The sequence below is a fragment of the Pelecanus crispus genome, chromosome 3 (genome assembly GCF_030463565.1).
Source record: "Pelecanus crispus isolate bPelCri1 chromosome 3, bPelCri1.pri, whole genome shotgun sequence".
NCBI lineage: Eukaryota > Metazoa > Chordata > Aves > Pelecaniformes > Pelecanidae > Pelecanus > Pelecanus crispus.
In genome coordinates this window covers 48,983,153-49,009,632 of record NC_134645.1, presented here as the reverse complement: position 1 = coordinate 49,009,632, position 26,480 = coordinate 48,983,153, and the positions used below count along the sequence as shown (strand labels likewise).

Sequence of the window (26,480 nt, the reverse complement as noted above, 5' to 3'; positions counted from 1 at the left end):
ATATATATAATATATATAATATATGGTTTATTTATATTATATATAATATTATATATTATTTATATTCTTGCAGCTATGTAAGGATAAAATTATTCTTGGATTACATACTTAAAAATTTTGTGGTCGGAGAATCAAATACAATGTAGTAGAAATTCTCTGAACACAGGTTCTTGAAATACCAGCATGGTATGTCAGTGCACAAATGTATTCAGCCTATGAACATAGTAAATTCGGACTGAAGTAGACCATTCCCACTCCCCGATGAAGAAAATCCTGGTGTTCTTACTGCAGCAGTGAGAAAACCAGAGTGCAAGGATTTGTAGAGACTGAAGCTACACAGAAACACCTGTTCACAGCTTTCTAAATTAGAGATCAAGGAGTAGCAATTGTGATATATAATATTACCATACAGAATTGATTTGTATCAGTTTTCCACAGTAAACCATTTTTAATGCATCTTCACACGCTGCTGTATGCATATCCACAGTGTGTATCCTGTATGTGTGTATGTAGCCCACAGGATACACATTCCAGTGTTGATTCAACAGCCAAATTTGGTTTGAAATGTATAATTTTTTGAATGCTTGTCTGCGGTTTGCTGGACTTGAAGAAGAGAGTAACTATTCAGCTCCCTTCACCCCCTCCATACTTGAATCTTGTCTACCCATGCTGTTGGTGAAAGGGGAAGAGTGAGAGAGATGCTAGAGATGCTTTACACTGGACCTCCCAGGGGAGATTGGCAGGGAGGAAGAGACAGGAATATGGGGTAGGTGTGTGGAGGACAGGGATATGTATGGGTGTAGTGCTCCAATACAGTGGGTTTGTATATGGATTTAGTCTTCAAATCTGTGGGCAGCCTTTCTTGGGTTGCATTGTAGTTGGTATCCACTAGTGTCTGTGCTGGGACCAGCTCTGTTTGATGTATTCACTAGCTCAGATCGAAGCAAAATTTACTTTATCTACAGACAACAAAGCCAAAAAGGGCAGCCAGCATCTTGGAGAGCGGAGTATGAATTTGTATGCTTGTTTTAAAGCAGAGAGTTGGCAGAAAAATGTTGACCAAATTCAACAAGGGAAAATACAATGCACTACAGTTGGAGGAGATTCTTCATGAGTCCTGACCAGAGTAATTGTTAAATAGCAGTTCTCCAGGAGAAGTCTGGTGATTAAAGGGAAAGCAGAAGTTGAATGTGGATTAACAGAGCCTTGAGAAGGCAAATACCATGCTGAAATGATGATCAAGAGTAGAGTTTGCAGGACCTGAAGTAATCCTTTTTGCTCTCTTTCCTATGGGTGGGTATGTCCCTAGCTGACACAGTAGGCCCTCGGTGGTTTTCTGGACATTGTTCTTCTGAAAGAGATCATATGTAGGCAGGCTGGAAAGAGCCAGCATGAGAGCAATGAGCACAGTCCAAGCTTTGCAAAACATGTCCTAGGAAGACAGACTGAATAAATAAGGTTGGTTTAACTTAAGGAGAAAATGGTAAAGTTGGAATGAGAAGGTGTTGGTCTTCAAGTGCCTAAAAGGTTATTGCAAAGAAAAAGATAGGACAAGAAAGAATGGAATTGAATTGCAAGAGGGAAGATGTACTTTAGAGGAAAGCAGAAAGTTGTTGAGGAAAACAAAACTCCTCCTGTGGCATGTCGTGACTAAGATTGTCCTTTTGATGCATTCAGGGCATCGCAGTTTGTATTTTCAGCCTCAGTGAAAGGAGATTCGCTCAGGAAATTGCATACATAACTGAAAGCAGTAATAGTAATTCATGTGGAGTTTTCAGTGTTTATGCAAGTGATGGCTGTGGCTCACCAATATATAGCTGCTGGGCTTTTTTAAGTAAACATGGAAGTGATCAAAACCATTTTGGCAAGACCTGTTGTTACAGTATGTCCACCCCTGTCACTTCTTGCCAGTTTTGCAGCGCAGCAGTGCCTGTGGGTTGTGCTGGGACAAAGGGTGTATAGATAAAAGCCCAAGGTGTGAGCAGGGGGCTGGCTAATTCGAGGCGAGTGTGTCTGGGGGAAGGCGGCAGAAAGCAAAGGCTAGCGATAAGGCATGAGGCTAGAGACAGAGGCACATTGAGACAGTGTAGTGTGGAGGGGGAGGACCTTCCTTCATCAGCTTGTCCCCAAACTCAAGCTCTTCAGTCAGTGCAGCGTTTCAAGGCAGGCACCTCCTTTCACTGGTGAGAGCTGGGAAAAGCAGGCCCATCACATTCTGTGGATCCAACACAAAGAATTAGTTTTAAGCTTCTGATGGATGCTTCTGTATAGCTTCTATAGCTGCTGTAATGATATTGGTCCTTTGGGATTTGCCTTTGTTTAATCTCTTATCTATTTAGTCTGTTTTTTCTTTCTTTGTTTTCTAGACTGTCTTCATTAAGAGCCAAGGCTTAGGTAATCATACTGGACCCCTGTACTTTCCACACAGTTTTAGAGCCAATAGCTTCTTGCAGTATGAGGAAATCTCAAAGAGAACCCATTTCTACAGGTTTAATGAAAACAGACAGCTGGGTCGAGGGGAGAAAGTTCTTTTTCAAGTGCTGTAAGGGACCGCAAAATTTTGGTACGCGCTCACACTTCTTTAGACTCAGAGGTTCTTCTCAGGAGCTGGTCTGTGCACCTGTCCCATTGGAGGTAACCAGATCCATTGGCAATCAGGTTTCTGCTAATACTGCTGTTTACAGAGCTGCTTGCTTCTCTGTTGGGCTCACAATTGTTTATTTTCTAAATAAAATTGGTGTGGTTTAAATAGCAATTCCATTTTTAATGAATTGTACAAAAAAAAGTGAATACTGGAGCTTAAAATAGCTATTTAGTTTCAATATATAATACCTTATGAATAACACCAAGCAAGCTACAGTGATAGAAATAACCAAGTTTCCCCTCAGACCATTTGTGTCTGTGGACAGCCATCTGCAAATTGGAATGATAGTCATGTTCACGGAAAGTAAATATTGGGTTGGATAGTATGACAATACCTGTTTGTTTGGTGGTTTCTTGTGGGTTTTTTTTGTTTGTTTTGGGTTTTTTGGCGGTGGTGCTGTTGTTTTTTTTTTTTTAACAAGATATTAAATACAAGTGCTCAGCCCTGGCATTGGTGCCAAAAATGTCCCTTAGGAAAGTCTACGCTCACTTCCCTTCCCTTGCATCTCCCAGAGGCTCAGGCTATTCACAGGGAAAGCTGCAACCCAGTCCGCTGATAGGCAGTAATTGGTTATCTTGCAGTACGTCCTTCTGTGTGAGAGCCTTCAGGTACAGGTGGCAGGGTGCCAGCATAAGCTGTGAATGAGAAATTAAGTGTTAAACAAAATCCCCTCGGAGGATTTTCATGAATAAGGCCCGCATTACTTTGCTGTCATTATGGCTGACACTTTATCTTTACAAAAAGAAATTAACATTTTCGTCAATAAAGGGCTCCAAACTCTAGCTGAGATGTAATTCAGTTCAGTTCCTTTAGCATGTCCAACACTTCATTAAGTAAAAACAGGCAGCAGAGTCCAGTGAAAAGAAATTTTGATTCATTCAGGATGAAGTCAGTGGTAGTGAGCAGCGTTCACCGGTGCAGGATTTGGGCCCAGAGATCTCCTTAGAGCGTGAAGTATAGGTTATTGTTCAGCAGCAGCGCTGTAGCTCTCAACCAGCCTTTTCATCAAAGTCAATTAAGGGATGCAAACGCCGTGCTGTAGAGAATTAGGCTTACATTTGCCAGATCGTGATTTAGTACAGTGGTTTTAGACACGGCAGCTCAGGCTGTTGAACCACACAATCCAGGGTGTAATGAAACCTACTGCCAATGAAAGTCTCTCCGAGTTTAAGAAAGTCAGGAAGACAATACTGGTATAAAATAACCTTTTCCTAATTTTTCAATGATGGATTGTTAAGTTCAGTGGAAAACTACTGAAAGGATAAATAACCAAAGAATCCTAATGAATATATATCAATGCAGCTAAGGATGTCTCACTTATAAAGAACCTCATAGATCCTCTAATTAATTCTTTTCAATGCCTATAGCATTCATAGATTTGCCCCAGATGCACACTAATTTAGTGCGTTTGCTGTATCTTCACCTAATAATGATAACTGAATGGCCTTCTTACCTGTTTGGACATTTCTTGATAGGCAGGCTTAATTGATTCTGCTTTAATAAAGATGGTTATTTCTTAGTGTCATTCCACCTAAAATTGTCAAAAAAGTCTCATCAGCATTAAAATACATTTGAAGGGTATACATGCCTGTTAAACCAAAAACTGGAATAATTGATTATGACAGACAAAAGAATTTAACTTTGCATCTTGGGAGAGGAAAGTCTGTGAGTACTTTGATTGCATCACTGCAAAAAAGAACCACCACCACCCTCCTCCCCATGCAGCTTTGGTTCATAGGAGGCTTCTTCAGTTTGCTGTGATAAAAATAATCTTGGATTATAATAGTTACTTTTGAGGAAAAATACATATTTAAGTAGTTTCAGGTTGACAGTATGAATAAAATTTGAAACAAAAGCCTGCCAAACTGAACTATGAGTCTGAAAATATATTCACTAATATTTCCAGAGTTACTTGTGACATTAGAAAATTATCACATCTTAAGTCTTTACATACATTTTATAAATAGTTATGTGATGCTGAGTTATTGAATGCTGATAGTTAACACAGATAGCTAAACGCTGGGAAAAAAAATCCTGCAAGGCATTAGATACTTCAAACCCAGGAAGGAAATTCTCTTGCCCAGGGCTGATATTTTTCATGTAATGAACTGGAGGGGCGGGGATGGCTGGAATGCAAACTATGAGGATGGAAAACATTTAGTCACTCTTGGAATGATATGAATGTTTTTACAGGAAGCTTAAGTAAACACACATGCTGCTGCTTAGTAGGCTGCAGTTAACTTTTTTGGACAACAGACAAAATTCAAACAAGTACACAGACTCGAATGAAAGGCTGTTGAGCAGCACACCCTTCAGGACTAGTTTTTAGCCAGTTATCATGTAAAGCATTAGGTAGAAAGTTAGCGTGCTGTTCACTTGCCTTTTTTTTTTTTCCTTTAAATTTTTATAGTAGATGCTTGAATGCACTGATGCTGTATTTCTTTAAGTCGGTTGGTGCTGGTTTCGTAGGATCAGAACATCTTAATTCTTTTAGAGATAGTTTGTGTTATAAAATACTACAGAAGAGGGAGCTATTTCACTTTCCTCAAACACAGCCATGTTCACTATCGATGTTAGAGGTCTTTCTCCATGTGAAGAACATGATTTTGACTCATTTTTCCTTCCTTCCCCAGAAGAGGCTTTCCTTTCATGCTCCCAATGAGATATTGGGCTTTCTGGAATCCCCTTCTGTTGAGCTTATTCTTTGTACATTGCTAACACTTTCTCCAAATATCCCAAGACTAATCACTGCAGGATCTAAATGCAATGCTATTTCATATGAGTTCTTCTCTCTGGGGTTAAAAATCATCGTGAATTAAATGTGTAAACTTCAGAGAGTTATTTTTTGAGCTTGTGGCTGAGCACAATAAGACCTTCGTACAAAGTTTCTTATTGTTGTCCCTTCTAACAAAAAAACCCCACCCCATTGGAAATATCAATGGGCAGAACTTAAAATTATTTTATTTGGTTTCCCATTTATACTGAAAAGGGTTTTGGTTTTTTTTTTTTGTGATCAGTGCTGCTGGCCTAAAGGTAGGGAGAACTATACATAGTGGTGCTCACAGGTGGATATAAAGCTTCCCTGTGCTATACACTGAAAATGTGTTTCCATGTTCCAGTTTCTTAATAATATTAATTAATCTGTTAATCTATTTTATCTGACTGTCTTTAGTTAAACTATAGACTGCTTCACATTAACAGGATGGGAATATGAAAGAGGAGGTTGGGGAGTTGTAGCACTGAGCGGTGAAGCATACAATTCCACTTCTTATTCTATAGTTATGACTACATAGTCTTCACATTTAAGTTTAGGATTATTTTTAGGCCTGGTGGCTTCATTGTGCTGCACAACAGTTATTTTGGCATGTTTGAAAAGTTCATGTGCTGGTATGAACTTGTATGTTGAGACTATCTTGATTGTAATTTACCCTTTCAAAAGCACAGATGCTTTTTTGCATGCTTTTTTTTGCAGGTTTTTTTTAAAATGTTTTTCTTATACATGGGAAGAAATCACTGGCGACTTTATCTTCCAGTTGCATGAGCAATATTCTCCAAATAATTCCTCAATATATCTTGATTACAATATACAGTATTTATTTTATAAAGTAACTATGAAAACAAACATCTTAAACTGCTTTTAAGCATGGCAGTAATAGTCAATGTACAAATACTGAATAAATACAAATAAAATACAAAATAGTATTTTGGTGCATTCCAGGGACATATTTTTCTTAATGTCTATTAATGTAAAAATTGTTCGCTTGACAATGAATTTTTAAGGCCTCTGTTCCTAAATTCCTTATAAAAGATAAGTACTTGTGTAGTAGTTTGCAGTCTTACAATGGAATTGATGAAATCCATGGTGGTTTGGGTATTCAAAGAAGGATCTCAAAAGATAATTTTCAACTTCTATATAGTGATATATATTACAGAGCTTACAATTTTGCAGTTTTGATGAAGAAATGTGTTTCTGTGATGCACATTGAAACCTCTTTGTTAGTGTGAAGTTGGCTGGAAATGCTGGTTTTATATGAATACAGATAAATTTATATATCAAAATCCAGTAAGGCAAGAAAAACATGCATGCATACATACATGAAATGCTTGCAGCTTTGGGGTCTGAACCCAGGTGTTTGCATACTTTTGTCATACTTTTATGGCAAGGAAAAATACAGTAATTTTATTATAATAGGGAAAGCTTTTTTCCCCCTTCTGTATTGACAGGCCAACATTTACAAGTGGAATTAAAAACTGGAATGATTGAGTAGTGTAAAATACCTGTCCCTTTACATTTCTAGTACTTTCGGGTTAAGATACATGATGGTCTAGATTTCTAACAGTTGATTAGAAGCAGCTGTAGAAGTTCCCTATTTATTTTTAAATTAATTTCTGTTTAAAAATGTTATGTTGTCGTGGTTTAGCCCCAGCCAGCAACTAAGCACCACGCAGCCACTCACTCACTCCCCCTACCCCGATGGGATGGGGGAGAGAATTGGAGGAGTAAGAGTGAGAAACACTCCTGGGTTGAGATAAGAACAGTTTAATAATTGAAATAAAGTAAAATGGTAATGATAATACTAACAATATAATAAGGATAATAACAATAATAATATACAAAGCAAGTGATGCACAATGCAATTGCTCACCACCCGCCGACCGATACCCAGACAGTTCCCGAGCAGCGATTGCTGCTCCCCGGCCAACCCCCCCCAGTTTATATACTGAGCATGACGTCATATGGTATGGAATAGCCCTTTGGGCAGTTTGGATCAACTCTTCTGGCTGTGCCCCCTCCCAGTTTCTTGTGCACCTGGCAGAGCATGGGAAGCTGAAAAGTCCCTGACTAGCATAAGCAGTACTTAGCAACAACTAAAACATCAGTGTGTTATCAGCATTCTTCTCATACTAAATCCAAAACACAGCACTATGCCTGCTGCTAGGAAGAAAATTAACTCTATCCCAGCTGAAACAAGGGCATATGTTTAACAATGTGCAGAAGAAAAAAACTTAGAACTCAATAGTTACTTCCCTGCTTAAAACCAATTTTGTAAAAGCCTGAGTAGGTATTTCCCACACGTGGTATTACTGCAAGTGTGAAAGAAAACCTGTTTTGAGTTAAAATATTGCATTCCAAATGAAACAAAGCAAAGCGCCTTTTTTAAGTGTTTTTCATGTAAAAAATATAATAATAATAATAATAGTAAAAATACCTTCCAAGAGGTGAAGCATGGGCAATATATGAACTTAAATGGGGACAAAAAATGAGACTGATTAAAGGTGGTTGTGGCTGTCGCTAAATAACACTTCAGAGAGGATGACTGTTGAACTGCCTGGAAGAAATTTTGCTTCTTGAATAAAAAACTACTCTTTAAGTCATTAAGTAGATTTCAGAGAGATGGTATGAGGCAAATGTGTACTTTTATTGCAGAAGGAAGGTAATCAGTACTTGGCAAAAGCATACAGAAATCATCAGAAATTGAAAAGTTTATCTTTGAATTTCAGTTCCCTGATTAGCATCCATCAAGGATGTTGCTGCTTTCCCTGGAAATGTCTTCAGTTTGTGTGAAAGTGATACTCATAGAGTCATGCAAGTTGGAAAGGACCACCAGAGTTTTTCTAGTCCTGCCTCCTGCTCAGAGTAGGTCCAGTGAGAGGAGGATCTCAGGGCCTTGTCCCAATTAAGTTTTGAGTATTTTGAAGGATGGAGATCGCACAACCTCTTGTAGGACTCTGTCATAGTTTGACCACCCATGTGGTTTAAGGGAAAGAACAAAACAACTTTTGCCCAGTTGTAATTTCCCATGTTCACGCTTGTGTTCTTTGCCTCTCGTCCTAGCCTGGAGCACCTCCAAGATGAGCCAGGCCTTGTTGTCTTTGTACCCTCCCATTAGGTAGTGGTAGACAGCAGTAGGGTGCTCCCCTCGCCCTCCTTCTCCAGGCTGAACAAGCCCTGGTCTCTCAGCGTCTTGTTGCACACCACCTGCTCCAGCCCCTGACCAGCGTGGTGGCCTGTGCTGTACTCTCTCAGGTGTGTCAGTGTCTCTCTTCTACCGAGGAGCCCAAAGCTGGACGCGACTCCAGCTGTGGGTTCGCAGGTGTTAGAGAGGAAGCATCATGTCCCTGCACCTGCAGGCTGTGCTCCTGCAGGTCCCTCTTGTCCTTCACACAAACCAAAACGAAACGCTTGGTGCTCTCACAATACATGCGGCTTTGCAGTAGTACAAAGTGCAATCACTCTTTGTTTTCTGGTATGAATTCAAGGGACAGAGTTCAGATTTTAAGCAACTAAAGGTATGATAAGAAGATGGGTATAATTTTTCATTCTGGTACCAGCCTTCAGGGGGATTTTTTTTTTTTTTAGTTCTCTTTAAAATTAACTAAAGAATTATGTAAATGGAATCTCCTCCAAGGTTAGAAGGAAACAGGAAATCTTCAGTGAATCATTCATTTTTAATATTCAGATAAACAGTAGAAGTCAACAAGATTGCAATAAACTGTCTCTGATTTTTTTTTGTTTGGTTTCTTTTTTTTTTTTTTCAGGGCTTCAGCAATCAAGGGTGAATTTTAGTTTTCTTTCTCTTCTTTTTGATAACTTCAATTGATCAAACTGTGTGTATAATAAAATTCTAATTCTAAGAAACTCTTTTTCCTCTGCTCTCACTGAAACATGGGTGCATCAGTTTCTCTCCATTTCTGAATACTTCAGCTGAGCATTATCTTAATACCTTACAACCTATCTAAGTATAACAAGATCTGTGTATGAGGCACAGTACTAGACCAGGTCAACCATCCTGTGTTCTTGTGTGTGTGTATATATATGGTATTTCACTTTTTTAACAGAAGAAAACATCTGCTCTTTGTAATACAAGCTATGTCACATCACTCATAGGAGAAGTGGGAGGTCTCAAAACCCAGAAAATAGCAGAAAAGAGGGGCCTGGCGATTGGGTTTGTTCCTATTACAAAAGTATCCTGGATAGAAAAATATCAGTGAAAATATGGTCTTATTCTACCTTGCCACCATTTTTTTTTTTTTTTTTTTTTGCGATGCTCCAGTTTTTATGTTGGTATTGCTAATGTGGGCTCTGTAAGGACAAAGCCAGCTCCAGGCATTACTTGGATGTCACCGTCTTTCTTTCTTTCCCAGTAAATGCACAGTTTGATTTCAAGCTGGGATGAACAAGATTCACGGTTTTGATCACATACCATAATACTTTTCAGGGGGACCAGTCAGACTGATAGACCACCAGTGGCTGAAATATCCACTGTGGATTTCAGAATTTTTGAAGTTATTTTTAAGTAAATGGCAGTGTAAAAAATTAATTCAAAGGTTTTTATCAACCCCTCCCAGCAGGCAAATTAATAATCCTCTGCACTAAAGTTCAGCATAGAAAGTATCAGGCTCAGAGAGAGGATATGGAAGCAAGATGTTTTAACAGAAATCTGCATTTAACCTTATCTATAAGCACTTGACATCAGCAAAATCTGTGCTCTATTTAAAAAATCCATTGTTTTCATCCAAACTGTCTTCAATCCCCTTCTCTTTATTTTCTTCTTCTCCTCTCTTTCTACGGTATATTTTTATTGTTGTAAAGCATGCAGACAGAAACAGTGCCCGTTTTTCCCACCCATTGTCTGTGCATTGGTGCACTGGATCTTTCTTCTGCCGTTTCTACCAAGAGCAGCAGTGAAAGCCTAGCTCAGATCATGCGGTGGTAGATGCTTTTTCAAGCTTAGCTCCTGCTTGCCTATTCAAATAGCCAGAAGCCTGGCAGAGCAGAGCTGGCTTTATTTGTTGAGTCTTGTCTAGCGAAGTGAAAAGGGCCAGTATTTTTTTTTTTTCTGGCTGCATTTTTGCACATGTGGGGGTAGGGAATGAAATTATTTCTTTTGTCCTCTGTTTGCAGCTTATTGAGGAGCAGGCATGCATATAAAATTACTGTATCTCAGGGCTTACCTTCAGGGACAGAAGGGAGAAAAAACACATTTGTAAGCTTGTCTGGAAACACTGAGGATGCTGAGAGTAGACACAAAAGTGGGAGGTAACGGAATAGTAAAACACAACAAATAGAGGACTAACAAAAACCTTTCAAATTAATGTAATGACAGTTTAATTTTGTCCCTTGTAAGAAATACCACATTACTGGATGTATTAAGGGGACAAAAAATTGTTGTGTCTGTGTGTCCACAACACAAGAGCATCAAAACACAGAAGTATAGCTCTGAAAAATCACCACGAAAAATATACAACAAAGATCTGCTGGGTTTTTTTCCTAGATACTAAATTATACCTGCAAATGAAGAGAAGTTATCTTGAGGGGTGAACTTCAGTGATGGGGTGGTGGACCACAATCCTGTTTCTCTCTAGGTTTAGTTTACACCCAAGTGGATCGATGAATACTAAACTCCATTTCAGCCTTCAGAGAGTTTTTGTGGGTTTCTAACTACATATTTTTACCTAACTGTTCTACAGTCAGATGGTAAACCTGTAGTCTCCTTCAGTTCTCCAGCTTGCGTTACTGTCTATGAACTTTGCTTTGGGTAGCATTAATGATTCATATGATCTGTAGTGGTTTTAATTACCAGTGAGTATAAGCATTACTGTGGCTTCTTTGTCATTTGAAGTGTAGGGTTTGGGCTGACTGGCCAGTAACCTGAATGTAGCTTCAGGGTAGCTGCTGTATTCTGGCCTTCTTCATGTTTAGGGTATTTTGGGTAGAGAATGCAGTGAGGTAGGAGAGGAGGTTTTCAGAATAGGCACCAGATGCTAAAAATCAGTTTGTTTGCAAAGCTAGTTTATATATTCTGAGTACTAAACAGATGGAATTCATTAATGGAGTTTCTGGAATGTATTATATTATTGATATATATCACTATGTGCTCAATCGCTAAACTAATGGTTTGCTGAAGTTGCAAATTTTAGATATTAGGCATGAATGTGATTTAGTCAGTTTACTGAATGAACTTGAAAACAAATACGAAATGTTCACTGAGATTAAAAGAAGTCTAGTTTGGGAATCTGTGGATTCTGAAATACATTGCCTATTATGGCTACTCTTCCATACTACATGTGCAAACTCAGAGCTGTGAAATGAGTAATTTACAGAAATTTTTAAAATCTTTTATTTGACCCACAACCTAGTAATCTGTATTAAACTCTTAGAGGAAAAAAATTCTGTAGAAGTTTTAATTTCAGTTAGAAGTGCTTTGGGGGTTCTACAGACACACAGATGCCATTGTCCAAATTTCCAGCTTGCATTTGAACAAAGCTGTTGGTGGTATTTTATATATGTATAGTGTGTATAGCTACTCTTCCTACAAAAATTACACAGGCAATGGAATTTGAATGTTACTTCGAAACTTTCAGCAAAGTGAGGAATCTGAACCATGACCTCCAAGATAGAAGTTGGAAGTCATCTAACTTCACTGTAGTGCCTTTTATGCGGTTTTTCCCTCCAAACTCTGTACTTGGCTGACCTAATTTAAAAAGGATTAAAAATGTTCATCTGCTGTATAAACTGTTGTGAAGGGAAGACTAGGGCTGGGGAGAAGCTATGAAAGCTGAAAATTGTGAAAGACAGTGAAAGCAGAAAAGCACATTCTTATAATGGGATGACTTTCACTTGACTGGAAGGCATGGGGGCAAAAGCTACCTGCTGGACATGGAGCCAGTAGGCACAGAAATTTGCATTTTGGTTAACAGTATATAGTTCTAAAAACTTAATCAGTGTTGAGTAGTATTTTGACCTCAGTCTGAGAGTAAAGACTAGCTGCCTTTAAGGATGACAAAATCTGCCTTTCAATGTATTTGGATTGAGGATGAGAGATAGCAAGATGTGGCCACCTCCAGTCTATGTAAATGTGCATTCTGTATAAAACATATTATGGTTTATTGCCCTGATGGTTAGTATACCGTTTCTCCATATTTTCACAATTTATCAATTCATGTATTGAATTTTTCTAAAATGTCGTTTCCTTTAAGTCTTCATTTCTTGAGATAGAGGAACAAGATAAACTGAAACAATTGAAACAGTAAGACGAAAGCTCACAGTTAGTTCTTTAGAAGTCATGCAATTTGTGTTCCTGAATTCTTAGTTTAATGTTAATAATGCTCGTAAGTATAAATTCATTGGTTCTTAAGTGCTTGAGTTCTATGAAAAATACAAGATGGACTAAAATAGTCTCACAGAGCAAAAAGTCATTTAGGAAAAGATAGGTGTTTCATGCCTTCTGTATCCCATTTTATGATGGTAGTGTTGAGGTTCCTTGTTGTTTTCCATAAGTACTTGGATATTATTTTATTTTAAAAAAAGTGTATACTAAAGCACATTAATATTTCTGGATAGCATATATATTAAAGCAAATTTCATACTTCAACATATTTAAATGGTGTCCAAAAGTAAGTATTATATTGTTCATAACTACCTAATAGTTGGCAATAATATCCTCAACTTCAAAAGGCATTATCTGGTACTGCAAAGTGTATAGTGTAAGAAATTGTGTTTTCAATGAGTAGATGTTAAATGGTTTTCAGAGATCTTTCACACACAGTGTATCTTACATTCCCTTTTGGTATTCAGAGTCTCTTCTACTCTAAATTTCAGAAGTGATCTTATTCACACAGAGAAAGTTTTGATCTCCTGAGTCACATGCTTTGATTTGCAGCTTGGTAGTATCAATCAACTGAGCTTTGGAGAAAATTCTGGTCGGTTTCTAAAGTAAAAAAATCTGTATGAAGTTTCAATGAAATACTTTTGGAGAAAAGGGGGCAAAATAAGTATTTTACATTCAGTTTTAAACTGCATATGCAGGAAAGCTGATTTCATAGTGAACAAAAAAAGTAGTATTTTTTCCTGTTTCAATATTTCAAAAATTTTATGCAGCTTTATACTGTTTGGGATGAGTGTACATCACTTCAAAACAAAGCGTGTTTCTTGAATTGTTTCAGAAGTACCAAGAATGTTCATTAATCAGAAGCAAAATTAAAAATTATTCTCTTCACTGTTGCATTGTATATGGCTTTTTGTGAATTTAATTAAAATACTCAAGTAATCTCAAATTTATTTTTTTTATTTTTTCTTACCCTCAGAACCAACATACATCACAATAGGTCCACCCACCTGTGAGATTTTGGTGAACTGCACTTTGACTGAAAAAGACTGTATCTATAGTTTCAAACTGGACCAAAATGGTTGCCGCATTTGTCAGTGCAAAACTAGTGAGTATGCAGAAATACAGTGGCTTCTAACTTTTATATCAAGCTGTATGTGAAAACACTAGTATGCTGGTTTTTCCATTCATGATGTTGATTATATGTTGTGTTAGTACACGTGTACTTTATAGTTGTTCGTCTTGAAATCGGTTCCTGATTTCTGGCATAGCTTGTTTGCTTGCTTAAAATGTGTTTGAAGGAAAACACAAAATGTCTGACTTCAGGTGAAAATTAACAGCTAGGTAGAAAAGGTAATAATTTGGGACTTAATATTCATTCAGACTTTGAGAAGGCTGATAAGACTTCCACATTTCATTTTCCTCTGTGTATGTAAAGAGTTTAAGAGCATCTAGGTTTGTGCACTTCAGAAACTCCTGTTGCTAAATAGCCTGTTTTCAACTTAGCTTTTTTTCCCTCAAAACTTAGGTTTTGAGGACAAATGTTTGAAAATTATATGCCTGGAGGGATGGTTTGTGTATATACAAACGTATCAGTATATAATTTTATTTCTATTACATGTTCTTATATTTATATTATATGTGTGTAATACTTTAATTAGGATTTATGCAGGCTTTAACATCTATTTCTTCCCCAAGGAAAATCACTGTGCCTTGTGAGAACTTTGTGTGTATCAGTGAAGCAGCAAAAATGTATTTTCTGTATGTGTTTCCTTAAGAATTTGGTGTTTACAGCTGAAATATAAAGCAAGGTCGGATTGGTTGGTGGAATTGCCCAACAAAGGACACCTGTGCAGTACTAGTCTCAGCTGCAGGATGCATCACTCTGGCTGCCAGCCCAGCCTAGGAGTGAGTTTAAACTCTCTTTGTGATTTTGTTATAGTCCTGCAGCTTTCTTGTAGCTCTGAGGCTTTCACAACTAAAGTATTACTCCGTTCCTCTTCTTTTGATTTCAGTCTGCCCGTTCTCAGCCACTTTCTAAACCAATATGACTATTTTAGGGGTCCCCAGTAGAAATGGTCAAAATAAAACTCCTAATTGATACAAACTAAAGAGTTTTAGGATTGGATTGGTGTTTTGCTTGAGCAAGAATAGGGTTTATCCTGGCTTTTTTTAACTTCTTTTTTCTGGGGAAATATGCATTTTTTTATTTCCACAAGGTAAAGGACAGGACATCTTAATAACAAGTAAATATATGGCAAGCAATAATGTGATTATGGTAATTCAGAAATAATACCTTTGGTTACAAGTTGTGTTCGTGGCAAGGACCACTTTCCATAGATGGCATCCAGGCTATCACATACATGCCTTACTTTATTCTTCCTAAGGACAAAATTAGAAATGTTAAGTTCTGCTTTTAACACTGTCATTTGATTTTTTCCTTCTTTTTTTTATTGTTGTTAAAGTGATTGGGGAGTTTGACGCAAACAACAAGATGGATATACTTGGCAAATTTCATCATCTATGCCTGTGTGTGCAACCCTTCCCTCCAGTTTGGTGCACAGGAGACCCATCACTCCAAAAGATCATTTCTTTTGTCCTAGATTACCAGATTGCATGTGTACACATACCACATCCCACAAAGTCTCTGTTCTTGCTTGGAGTGTTTCTGATTAAATAGTGCTTAAGAACCTCTTCAAGGGAATTTTTCTCTTGCCAGATTTGCTTGAAATTATTTTCATTTTGCAGTAGCAAACTGTCTGGAGCAAACTTAATAATATCATTTGTCTGTCATCTTTTTTTTCAGTTAAATAACTTGAATTGTAGATTGCCTAAAAATCTCCTCAGTCATTCCAAGAGGGGAAACCTTTATTTTCTAAAGGAGTGGAAAAAAAAGCACAACTTGGAAGTCTTTATCACTTGGTGGTTATCAGTCAAAATGACAGAAACAGAATTTTTCTATCATGTAATGTCTCTTGTTTGCAAGGCTCTGGACAAATGAGTGTGTGAGCACTGAGAAGAAAGGAGTTTTAGGTTAAATACGCTGAAAACATGCTGCGCGAGTTCTCTGTGTTTTGAGATCCTACGTACTTTCATGTCCAAACCAGTTTAGTTGAATCTTGGCTCTCTAAGAACGTGAGAATGTGTATTACCTTTAGCTCATGTAGACTCGTGGACTTTTGGGAACATCACTGTCTGTACTGCACCCACTTGTTTCTTGCTGGTCTAAGCTGCTTGGCTGAGTCAGATTTAAAGTGCCTGAGTAAAGGAGGCCCACATGCTCCCCATTACCATTTGAAGTCATCATATCCTAATTCTACTAATCTCTTTCCAATAAAGTTTCCTTTTTCTGCTAATTTCTCTTTTGAGAGCTCTGCTGAAGATTTGTTATACTTCAGTCTATTTCAGCCAAAATAAAATCAAGATGACAAAGTGGAAGAACGTAAAGCTGTAAATCGTTCCTCATTATTTTACCTTCATTTATAATCCTGTAGCGAGAAATAAGTACAAAAGGTTTATTTGAAATAATTATATTAAGTACGATATGAACCTTGTTTGGGGCTTTATTGTAATTTAGTCTCAAGTTTATCCAGCTTGGCTCAAGCCAACTACAGAATGAGAAGGAAGAAAGAAGCAAATCATAACATTTCTAGAATACAATTTTAATAGAAATAGTTTACTTTGTCCTTTATCCTTCTTCCTGTTTTTGCAGTGAATGCAAAAATATGCTGTAACAACATGCAGTGAAAACGTACATGCTGTAGATTAAAATAAAATAAAAAAGCAGAGGCAGACCACAGTTGTAAGAGAAGGGAGGAAAAAACTACCACTGAGCAAAGAGTGAGCACAGATAGATATGGGGGGGAAGTTCCAGTGAGTAGAGATGGAACCACAAATGATGAGGGAGAAGGAATGATCATACTGACTGGGAGCATATAGAAGCCAAAGCAGCACTACATTAGGATAAATGGAGAAAAGTATAATCCAGGATATAGGAGGAACCACTGCAAAATACCAAGAATAAAACTAAAACAGTAGGAAAAATGTGAAATTAATTACAAAAAAAAAAAAAAGTAAGATGATATAAGAACAAGAAACAAATAGAGAAAAGTAAATAACCAAAAATTGTTACTTGTAGGGTGCAGCAATTGCTATTGTCTTTGGAGTGTCTAGGCCTTTGCTTTCATAGGGAGAACTGGAGTGGATTAAAGTCTTTAGGAGGAGGAGTACATTATGGGAATGAAACAAGACCAGCGATCAGCTCTTTGTGAGACGGGATTCCTGTTGCTCCAAAGAGGACTAATGGGCACATTGAATAATGCCTGCTGATTGCAGTAACATAGGATTTAAAATCTCATAGTTGCTGCTGGACACTAAATCATTCTTCAGTGAGAGTCTGCAGTGAGGGCCAGTATTTTATCTGGCCTTGTCTATTCCCTGTATTGTATTCATGAAAAAGAAATAGCCTTTAAAATCTCTCCTGCAACTTAGACTCTAGCAGTTTACCCCAAATGAATTGAAAGTGAAGTATTGTTCAGGGTATAACTGCGAGCATGTATGGCTTTAGGTTTTTTTAACCTTTCAAATCTTACTAAAATTGAATTAAATTAGAGCATTGCTGTTAATTTTAAAAATTGCTTGCTTCATTTAGAAGGCTTACCTTTGCGGTTACACGATGCAATTGTCATGCAATTTCACTAATTCCAGGCTGCTTATGGAGAGACATGATTGTAGAAGGCCCAAGACAAGTTGTTTTCCCTGTGCATCACAGTGCACCATCATCCACTTCATGTTGTGGCCTCTTGTCTGTCAAAGCAAACCATGAAATCACTATTCAAAAATTAGAAATCTTGGTATATTATGTGCTTGCACAGTTCTCTAGGCATAAAACCACTCCTTTCCCCCAAACACACTCTATGTGGATACAGAAATATTTTTGGAAGAGTGTTGATACCTTTTCCTTAAATGCAAAGAAATTGTATTCTACCACAGAGTTAAAAAGGAGGTACTATGGTTCACTCTATACTAGCAGACATCTGCAGCATGGACTTCAATATTCTGGCAAGTCACACCATCTCGCTTTATAGCTGATGAAGCGGAGTGGAATTCCAATGTGGAATCTGGGTTTGGCAGTGTGGGACTTGGTTTAGTTAGGTAGATATTCAAAGGTAGGATTGGAAGGTTTGAGAAAGGTTAGGTAGGTGCATCTACGGGCTGTCTATAAATAGTAGTGGTTAAGGCTCTGAAAAAGTATATGGAGTGACGATGGGAAAAACCTAAGAAAAACTGTGCAGGGACTGCAATGGGAGAATACATCTCAACTCCTCTTTTCTGTGTGTTAATGATTCAGTAGTTCAAGTTTGGGATGGGTTTTCCTAACCTTTTCATTTTTTGTAGACAAAACTTGAATATTTCATTCTTTTATTCCTGTAAATAATCCATACTCAGGGATGTGTTCTGAATACTTCAAAACTCCTTCAGTGTTAATTTTGTCCATTTAAATAAACATATGTTTATTTCGATATCAAACTAAGGTGGGACAAATACACTAATCATGCAAAGTGTACACTTCAGACAATGCAAAATTCCTGGAAATGGTAAAATAAAATATAAATTACATAATACTTTTCTAGTTTAGTAACTATTATCTCCCATTGTTACCTTCATTTAGCAGCAAACTCCATGGGGAAAAAAAAAACAAAACCCAAAGACAGTGCAGGTAGTCTCCCTTAGTGCAAGGAGAGTGCAGCTTGTATTTTTGAAGAATTTTGTAGACCTGGCAGGAAAAGGATGTTTTATTATCCTTCTGCAGTGATGTGAAAGGGAATAGCTATTATATATCAGACCTCAGGTAGTGAAATACAGCCATGGAAAATTGGGGATGAATACTGTTTCTTAAAAATTTAAGGCTTAGATCAGAAAAGAAGTAGGTATTCTAAGTAGAACGGAAATGTTAACTCTGAGTACACATGTGGAAGATAGTGGAAGTGCTCCCTGAAGAGGGTGGAATTATAATGAACTTAAGTACTCATGCCAAATAGATATTGTCTGTCTTTTGACTAGAAGAAAAGTCTTCAGTGGGGATCTCTGAAGATTACAACAATATATTGGTTTTAGTAATGTTTACAATATATCTAATGCAGTAGAAGCAGATAAGAACTTTGCTTGACTTGACTTGACTTTGAGGGTGGGTGGAACCAATGTGCTGCTAGAAGGTTTGTGGAAGCTTGATCATTTTCCAGTAATTCCACCTTTGAGATATCACTGCTACAAATCCATTTTCATGATGTTATGTGTTATATGTAAATCCTACAGTTGTTCAGAGCAAGTATCCAAGCGGGTAATTTGCCTCAACGGACTCATGAGATTTATCTTTTTAAACAGGGTTTTCTAGCATCACAGTGCCCAGTCCCTTCATTTTTATCCAACTATTGTGAATCGTGAGTTAATTCTAACGAAAGGAGGGAGGGTTAGTGTGGATCTGTGGAGGCAATATATTCAGAGAATTCCAGTTACTGATAAGTAACCTAGTTTTCTCCTTCATAAATTTGCCTCCCCAGATCCCCACCCCTGAAGATTAACCAGCAGTAGCAATCCACACCGAGAGGACGGCTGAGGAGTGCTTAATTATAAAGGTACTGTGAAACAGTTCTCCTGATATGATCTAGCCTCAGCGTCAAGAAAATAATGATGGTAAAGGTATGTAGCTAGCTTTGTGTAGCAATGCTACAAATTTTAAAAAAAATGGACACCAGCCTAAGCCAAGTTGAAATACTGACATAATTCTTGTCAAGTATCTCTTAATATTCTCTGGCAGTTTTATTTTATCTGTGAATTAGAGGATTGAAAATGAAAAGTATTTCAACAGGCTGTGCATCTCTAGAATGCATTTTCAAAAGCTTTTAGGCTAATATGACTTTCAGTCTTTGCAGTACAATATCAATGTGTCCATATGTAAAATAATAAATTGGAGAAAACTAAATATCCCACTTCAAGAGCTTAGAGTTTTTATATGCCATATATATGCTAGAAGAAGGAAACTGAGAAGTCTCTTTTTTAACTAAGAGTTAGCTGGAATTACAATCAAGCTATTAGAAGTTCAAACAGAAGACCTTTTTTAGACCTAAACATGCTATTCATGGAATTGAATTTTGTTTACTTTTCAGTTTGATTTTTGAGCAACATCTCCAAATACTCATAGGTTCATGCAAGGTGGGGATGTGAGCACTCCGAAATCAGGAATAAATCATGCATCTGATGGTTTGAATTTAGGCCAAAGAATTGTGATTCCTTTTGAGATACGTTGCTTCTGAGATACAACGCAATTTCTCCTTCTCAAGCATGGTATCTGAAATATCTGACTGCTGAGTGAATCTTTACAAGTGCAAAGATTCCTAACATTGCGTATCCTGGGACAGAATTTTGTTGTTGTCTTGTTTGCAGGGTGGGCCCTGGTCTATAGTAGGTCCATGTTGGTATATCAACTGCTCTCCCATGCTGATTTTTGTACACACCTTTCTCTCTTTTAGTAGCCAGTGACTTACTTGGTCTTACAGTGATCTGACAACCTTTTAAAACAAGAGTTGATGTTAGTGTTGAGAATAAGATGCTTAGTGCAAAAGAGTTTTAAAACACCAGATAGTTTGTGTGCAGTGTGCTGTGTAGAGCCTTACCGTATCTTGGTACTCATCTGTTCTTAAGAGAAGACTTTCTTCGTCAGAGAGTCTTGTCCCATCCCCCATATCCCAAACAGATTCCCCTTAAACAGTATCATGCTCTTTTGAAACTCTTATATTTCTTTTATTATAGTCTGTGTGTATGAAAGTGTTTGTGAGTGGGTGAAGAAAAGGGGAGAAAGAAACCACTGTATTTAAAAGGAGTTAATGGGCAATGGTGACCAGGCTTAAAAACCTTCATGCTAGTATTTGTTCATTAATAATTCACAAATGGTTTTTGGAAGACCAGTTCATCTTCAACTGTTCTTTCCCTTTCTAGTTATTCTTTTTTTTCCAACAGTATCTTATTAAGTTGATCCAAATGAATCCAGTAATTTGAAATTCCCGTATCCCGGTCAGCATATAATGTGTTAAATTATTGCAAACTGCAGAGCAAAGTGTTTGTTAGAACTGCAGTGTTTAGAGGGGTCAAAGTCTATAAGCAATAGTTTTTGCCAGTATAGTGAGGTCTAGTGAAGACTGTGACTAGAAATGTGGACCTGTTGGTAGCTGATTTTGCTGCTGCTTTTGTAGTCATGGTTGCACATAGAAAAGAAAACTTCATAGCGTTGTTGTGTGGGCTGGATACATTGCTATAAGTATTTGGTGCATGTTTGTCCTCAAGCAAGTATTTGTTCCTAGCAGGAGGCTATTTTGATAGTGTCATCAGTTGAGGACAAACAGCCTTTCTGTGATTATTGTCCTAGCTGTCTGCTGTACTTCAGCTGAAATTCTTCCAGAATTTTATGTGGTATTTCAGCTAATGTCTGTCCTCACATTAAGAAACTAAGTGTTTGTGGTAAAGATACAGTTATATTAGCCTGAGACATTCAGGAACACATTCATCTTTTTCTAAAGTTGCAACACTGAGATCAACCAATATCCTGCACCTGAACTCTCAGTTTGTAGCACAAATTCTTGTTTATTCCCTGTGGGCGGCATGACTTTATATGTTTTCAGTGTTACATTTCACCCCACTATTATTATTTTATCCCCCTAAGATGGTCTGTTACCTTGTGTAGAAGGATTGTTTTCCGTATTGACATTTCCTCATTGATATTTCATATTTCATAAGAAAAATCAATGAACATTTCTATTACTCATGTAGAAGAACTCTACCCTCCAGCCAGATATTTCCCTAAGCAGCACAATAAGAGATGTCTTTCCTTTAATCGGTTTCCTAGTCATCATTTTGTTTCTGTTTTAATCTTCTACCTCCTATCTAACCATTAGTTTAGTTCCCTAGGTGATGTCATTATAACTAGTCAGTCAGGGAAATAAAGATGGCTTATACTATGTGATCAGAAGCTTGATCCCATTCTGTTAGAGTTGCAGTGACATGCAGATGCATAATGCAGTTCTCGAACTCCGAAAGGTAGTTTTCCTTCTGCGTTAGCTTTCAAAATGTTTCCTATCTCCTTTCAGACTGATTAACCCGATACACTTTTGAAGCAGTTATTAGCCCAGTTAGGGCTCGATCTCTTTGCAAATAGGTTCCATGATTTGGGATGCAGGTTCCTGATGAAATTTATCTAAGCAGAGGTGGAGAAAGCTCCCAAACAAGTAACCTCCTAACATTTTGCCATAATAAATTTCCTCAGTTCATTGCAATTGACTTTCATGAACTAGTTCTATTTATTCTTTAGTGTTTGTCACTTGAAATGCAAAACCTTAGGAGAAAACCTGTTTTTACTTATGCTTTCATAATGAACTTGTGATTATTTTATTAATGATTAATTTAAAGCTATAGCTAAGGCTATGGAGGTAGTCAGGATGACAATTGCATACACTGAATATGATTCACATTTGCAATATTGCTTGCAATCTTTTTCTCTTTTTTTTTTTCTTTCTTCCTTTCTTTCCCTGAGAGCTACACTCTGCTCTGTAAAATTGATGGTTCGCTATGTTTTCTGAAAAAAATGCCCGGTTTAAAACGGTGGACTGGGGTTTTCAACAGACCTGTGCAGCAGACATAAACTTTGTGTGTGTACCAGATGGTACTTCAGTTTGAGACTGCCTGCAATTGTCATGTTTTTAATGTTTCAGTGGGAGGAATTTAGATGATTAAATGTGAAGTCAGAAAATGGATCAGAATTCACTTTCTGATTTTCATGACACTAAATTTCTTCATAGAGAATGTTTTTCAAAAACTATTTAGAAGCTATTTCCACAGCTTGTAATGTCATAGTATCAGAAATTTAAGTATGATAACGTGTTCATTTTAGTAATAACCATCTTACAATCATAGAATCGTTTAGGTTGGAAAACAGCTTTAGGACCATCCAGTCCAACCATTAACCTAATGCTACCACTTCTACCACTAAACCAATTAAGGGTAGAGTAATAACTGCTTCCTGGCTTGGTAGCTGGATTATTTTTTAATGGAAGTAAACTAGGAATCATTAAGGTTGGAAAAGGACCTCTAGGATCGTCAGTCTAACCATCAACCCAACACCACCATGCCTACTAAACCATGTTCCAAAGTGCCACGTCTACCCGTTTTTTGAACACTTCCAGGGATGGTGACTCCACCACCTCTCTGGGCAGCCTGTTCCAATGCTTGACCACTCTTTCCGTGAAAAAATTTTTCCTAAAATCCAGTCTAAACCTCTTGGCTTGAGGCCATTGCCTCTCGTCTTATCGCTACCTACTTGGGAGAAGAGACCAACACCCACCTCACTACAGCCTCCTTTCAGGTAGTTATAGAGAGCAATAAGGTCTCCCCTCAGCCTCCTCTTCTCCAGGCTAAACAACCCCAGTTCCCTCAGCCGCTCCTCATAAGGCCTGTGCTCCAGACCCTTCACCAGCCTTGTTGCCTGTCTCTGAACACGCTCCAGCACCTCAATGTCCTTCTTGTAGTGAGGGGCCCAAAACTGGACGCAGTATTCAACGTGCAGCCTCACCAGCGCCAAGTACAGGGGGACAATCACCTCCCTGCTCCTGCTGGCCACACTATTCCTGATACAAGCCAGGGTGCTGTTGGCCTTCTTGGCCACTTTGGCACACTGCTGGCTCATATTCAGCTGGCTGTCAGCAAGCACCCCCAGGTCCTTTTCAGCCAGGCAGCTTTCCAGCCACTCTTCCCCAAGCCTGTAGCGTTGCATGGGGTTGTTGTGGCCCAAGTGTAGGACCTGGCACTTGGCCTTGGCCTTGGCCCATCGGTCCAGCCTGTCCAGGTCCCTCTGCAGGGCCATCCTACCCCTGAGCAGATCGACACTCCCACCCAGTTTGGTGTCATCTGCAAACTTACTGAGGGTGTACTCAATCCCCTCATCCAGATCATTGATAAAGATGTTAAACAAGGCTGGCCCCAAAACTGAGCCCTGGGGAATACCACTTGTGAGCAGTCGCCAACTGGATTTAACTCCATTCACCACAACTCTCTGGGCTGGGTCATCCAGCCAGTTTTGACCTAGCAAAGAGTACACCTGCCTAGGCCATGAGTCACCAGCTTCCTTTAGGAGAATGCTGTGGGAGACGGTGTCAAAGGCTTTACTGAAGTCCAGGTAGATGACATCCCGCAGCCTTTCCCTCATCCACTAAGTGGGTCACCTTGTCATAGAAGGAGATCAGGTTGGTCAAGCAGGACCTGCCTTTCATGAACCCATGCTGTCTGGGCCTGATCCCCTAGTTGACCTGCACATGCCTGTTGTGTGTACTCAAAGATGAACCACTCCATAATCTTCCCTGGCACCTAGGTCAGGCTGACAGGCCTGTAGTTCCCCACATCCTCCTTCCAGCCCTTCCTGTAGATGGGCATCACATTGGAAAGCCTCCAGTTGTCTGGGACCTCCCCTGTTAACCAGGACTGATGATAGGTGATGGAAAGTGGCTTGGCAAGGTCCTCCACCAGCTCCCTCAGTACTCTCAGGAGGATCCCGTCTGGCCCCATAGACTTGTGAAATGTCCAGGTGACATAGCAGGTCATTAACTGCTTCCTCCTGGATTATGAGGGCTCCATTCTGCTCCCCGTCCCTGTCTTCCAGCTCAGGGGGCTGAATGCCCTGGGGATGACTGGTCTGGCTATTAAAGACAGAGGCAAAGAAGGCATTAAGTACCTCAGCCTTTTCCTCGTCCTTGGTGGCAATGTTCCCCCCCCGCATCCAGCAAAGGATGGAGATTCTCCTTGGCTCTTTTTTTGTTGTTAATGTAGTTGTAGAAACATTTCTTATTATCTCTTACAACAGTGGCCAGATTGAGTTCTAGCTGGGCTTTTGCCTTTCTGATTTCCTTCTCGGAAGGCATCATTTTTAGCATCTTATTAGAAAGACTCTGTCAGGAGAGGTCTGTGTAGGTTACTCTGATGTCCTCCTGTAGCGTTGACATAACACTATTAAGTTCAGATGTGAACAGTGTTCTGTATTGAATTCAGCAAACTTTCCCTGTACGTTTGACATAGCCAGAATTTTTTATCCTTTTTGGTGTCCATTCCTGAGAGGCAGTGATGGTTAGTCAGCCATCCGTCCATCCCAAGGCTCTGAAGAGCCTTCCTTTCCTGGCCACTTATCCTCAAAAGAATTACTTTGTAACTCGCTATGGAAAACCTTGGGAAAATGTTGCCTTGAGATGGGATCTTCTGGTTAGTATGTCAGCTGACTATTTGAGTTTTAAGTATATTTAATATCATAAGCTACTTGGGATGAAACACTGTCTTCCTCCTTGTATAGCACTGTCCTAAACACCTTGACCCTTTTAATAAAATATGTTAACTTTACACATAAAAAAATTGGTTTGCATTTCTGAAAAGTAGTTTTACTAACCAAATCAAAGTAATTAAAACAGAATGGAAGACTGAAAACAAAAACATACTTGTCTGTGGGATATTGAGGAATCATTTTGCTGTCTTCTATAACTACATACTCAAACCTAGGTGTTGCACTTTGATAGCTCTCCTTAACACACCTGGAAACAAATAAGACATATCCCAACTCAAAAATGTTCTTGTTGTTTCTATTTTTTTAGATTTTTTTTTTTTAAATTTCTATTTCCAGTTCCTTTCACTTTAAGATGCCTATTCATTTCTCCCATCCCTTTGCATTTGTAACTTTTTGTTCCTTGACCTGTCTTCCATGAGCCTGATGTTTATGGACAGCCACCTAAACACTTCATCTCCATGACAAAGTATGCTTCAGAAAATGAATGGTTCTGATCAATCCAACCTGTGATATTGTGGAATTATTCACTGATCAGTTATGAGCATCAGCAGGAGATATCATAACTTACACAATATCAATGGTCATAACTGAGATGAATTCTTCTTGGAGATATTCCAGTGTAGGTGTACTTTTCCATACATTCTTTCAAGTCTAACTTTAAAAATTATGACTACCTTATAAAGTCATGCATAATGAAAAGATTAGTTAATTTTATTATCACTACATGCTGTCAGGGAATAGTTTTGTACAAACATCCTACTGTAAAAGCTTCTTGAAAAATAAAAATTTTCATTATTTTAACTGGCTTCAAGGAATGTCTTTCTCTTTGTGTTACATGTACATCACTCTTTACCAGAGGAGAGTATCTGAATTTCCTCTGCATTATAATGTTTTTAAATTGGCATTAGTGGCTACATGTTAGAAAGAGCTAGTATTCGTGATAGATGAGCCTGAACTCTATCCTTGAAAAACTTGTAAGACTTCTTCATGAAGATCTTTGTATATGTGTGTCTGAGTAAAGCAAGAACCTGAGATAAGGGTTACTATTGTTCTCAAAGGTTAGATCTGATGGAGAGTAAATGCTTAAATATTGTGACACTGGTACTCTGCTGACAAAGACAACCTCTAGAACCAGATGTGAAAGCTTCTGGCATTTCTTCTTCTGTATTCTGAATGACAAATAAACTTGCACCCTTTTAGCTTCAGACACCAAATTTGCATAAAAGTGAAGAGGTAGGAGCCATGAACCTTACGATGATCTTCATCCTACTTGAACTGAGAACTGTTGCTTGGGGTAATAAGGCTCTTATGTTACATGGCACTTGTATGCCCAAATTTCACCGCAGAAGTAAGCAGT

General features: G+C 38.3%; 1 protein-coding gene across 1 annotated transcript in view; it reads left to right on the top strand.

Annotated features, from left to right (window-relative positions):
- The window catches only part of CRIM1 (cysteine rich transmembrane BMP regulator 1), a 187,729-nt gene that overhangs the window by 133,343 nt on the left and 27,906 nt on the right, over positions 1–26,480 (top strand). Inside the window, exon 8 of the mRNA XM_075708174.1 lies at positions 13,733–13,861. Coding sequence (XP_075564289.1) covers positions 13,733–13,861 — 129 coding nt within the window. The remainder of the gene's footprint in view (positions 1–13,732; positions 13,862–26,480) is intronic.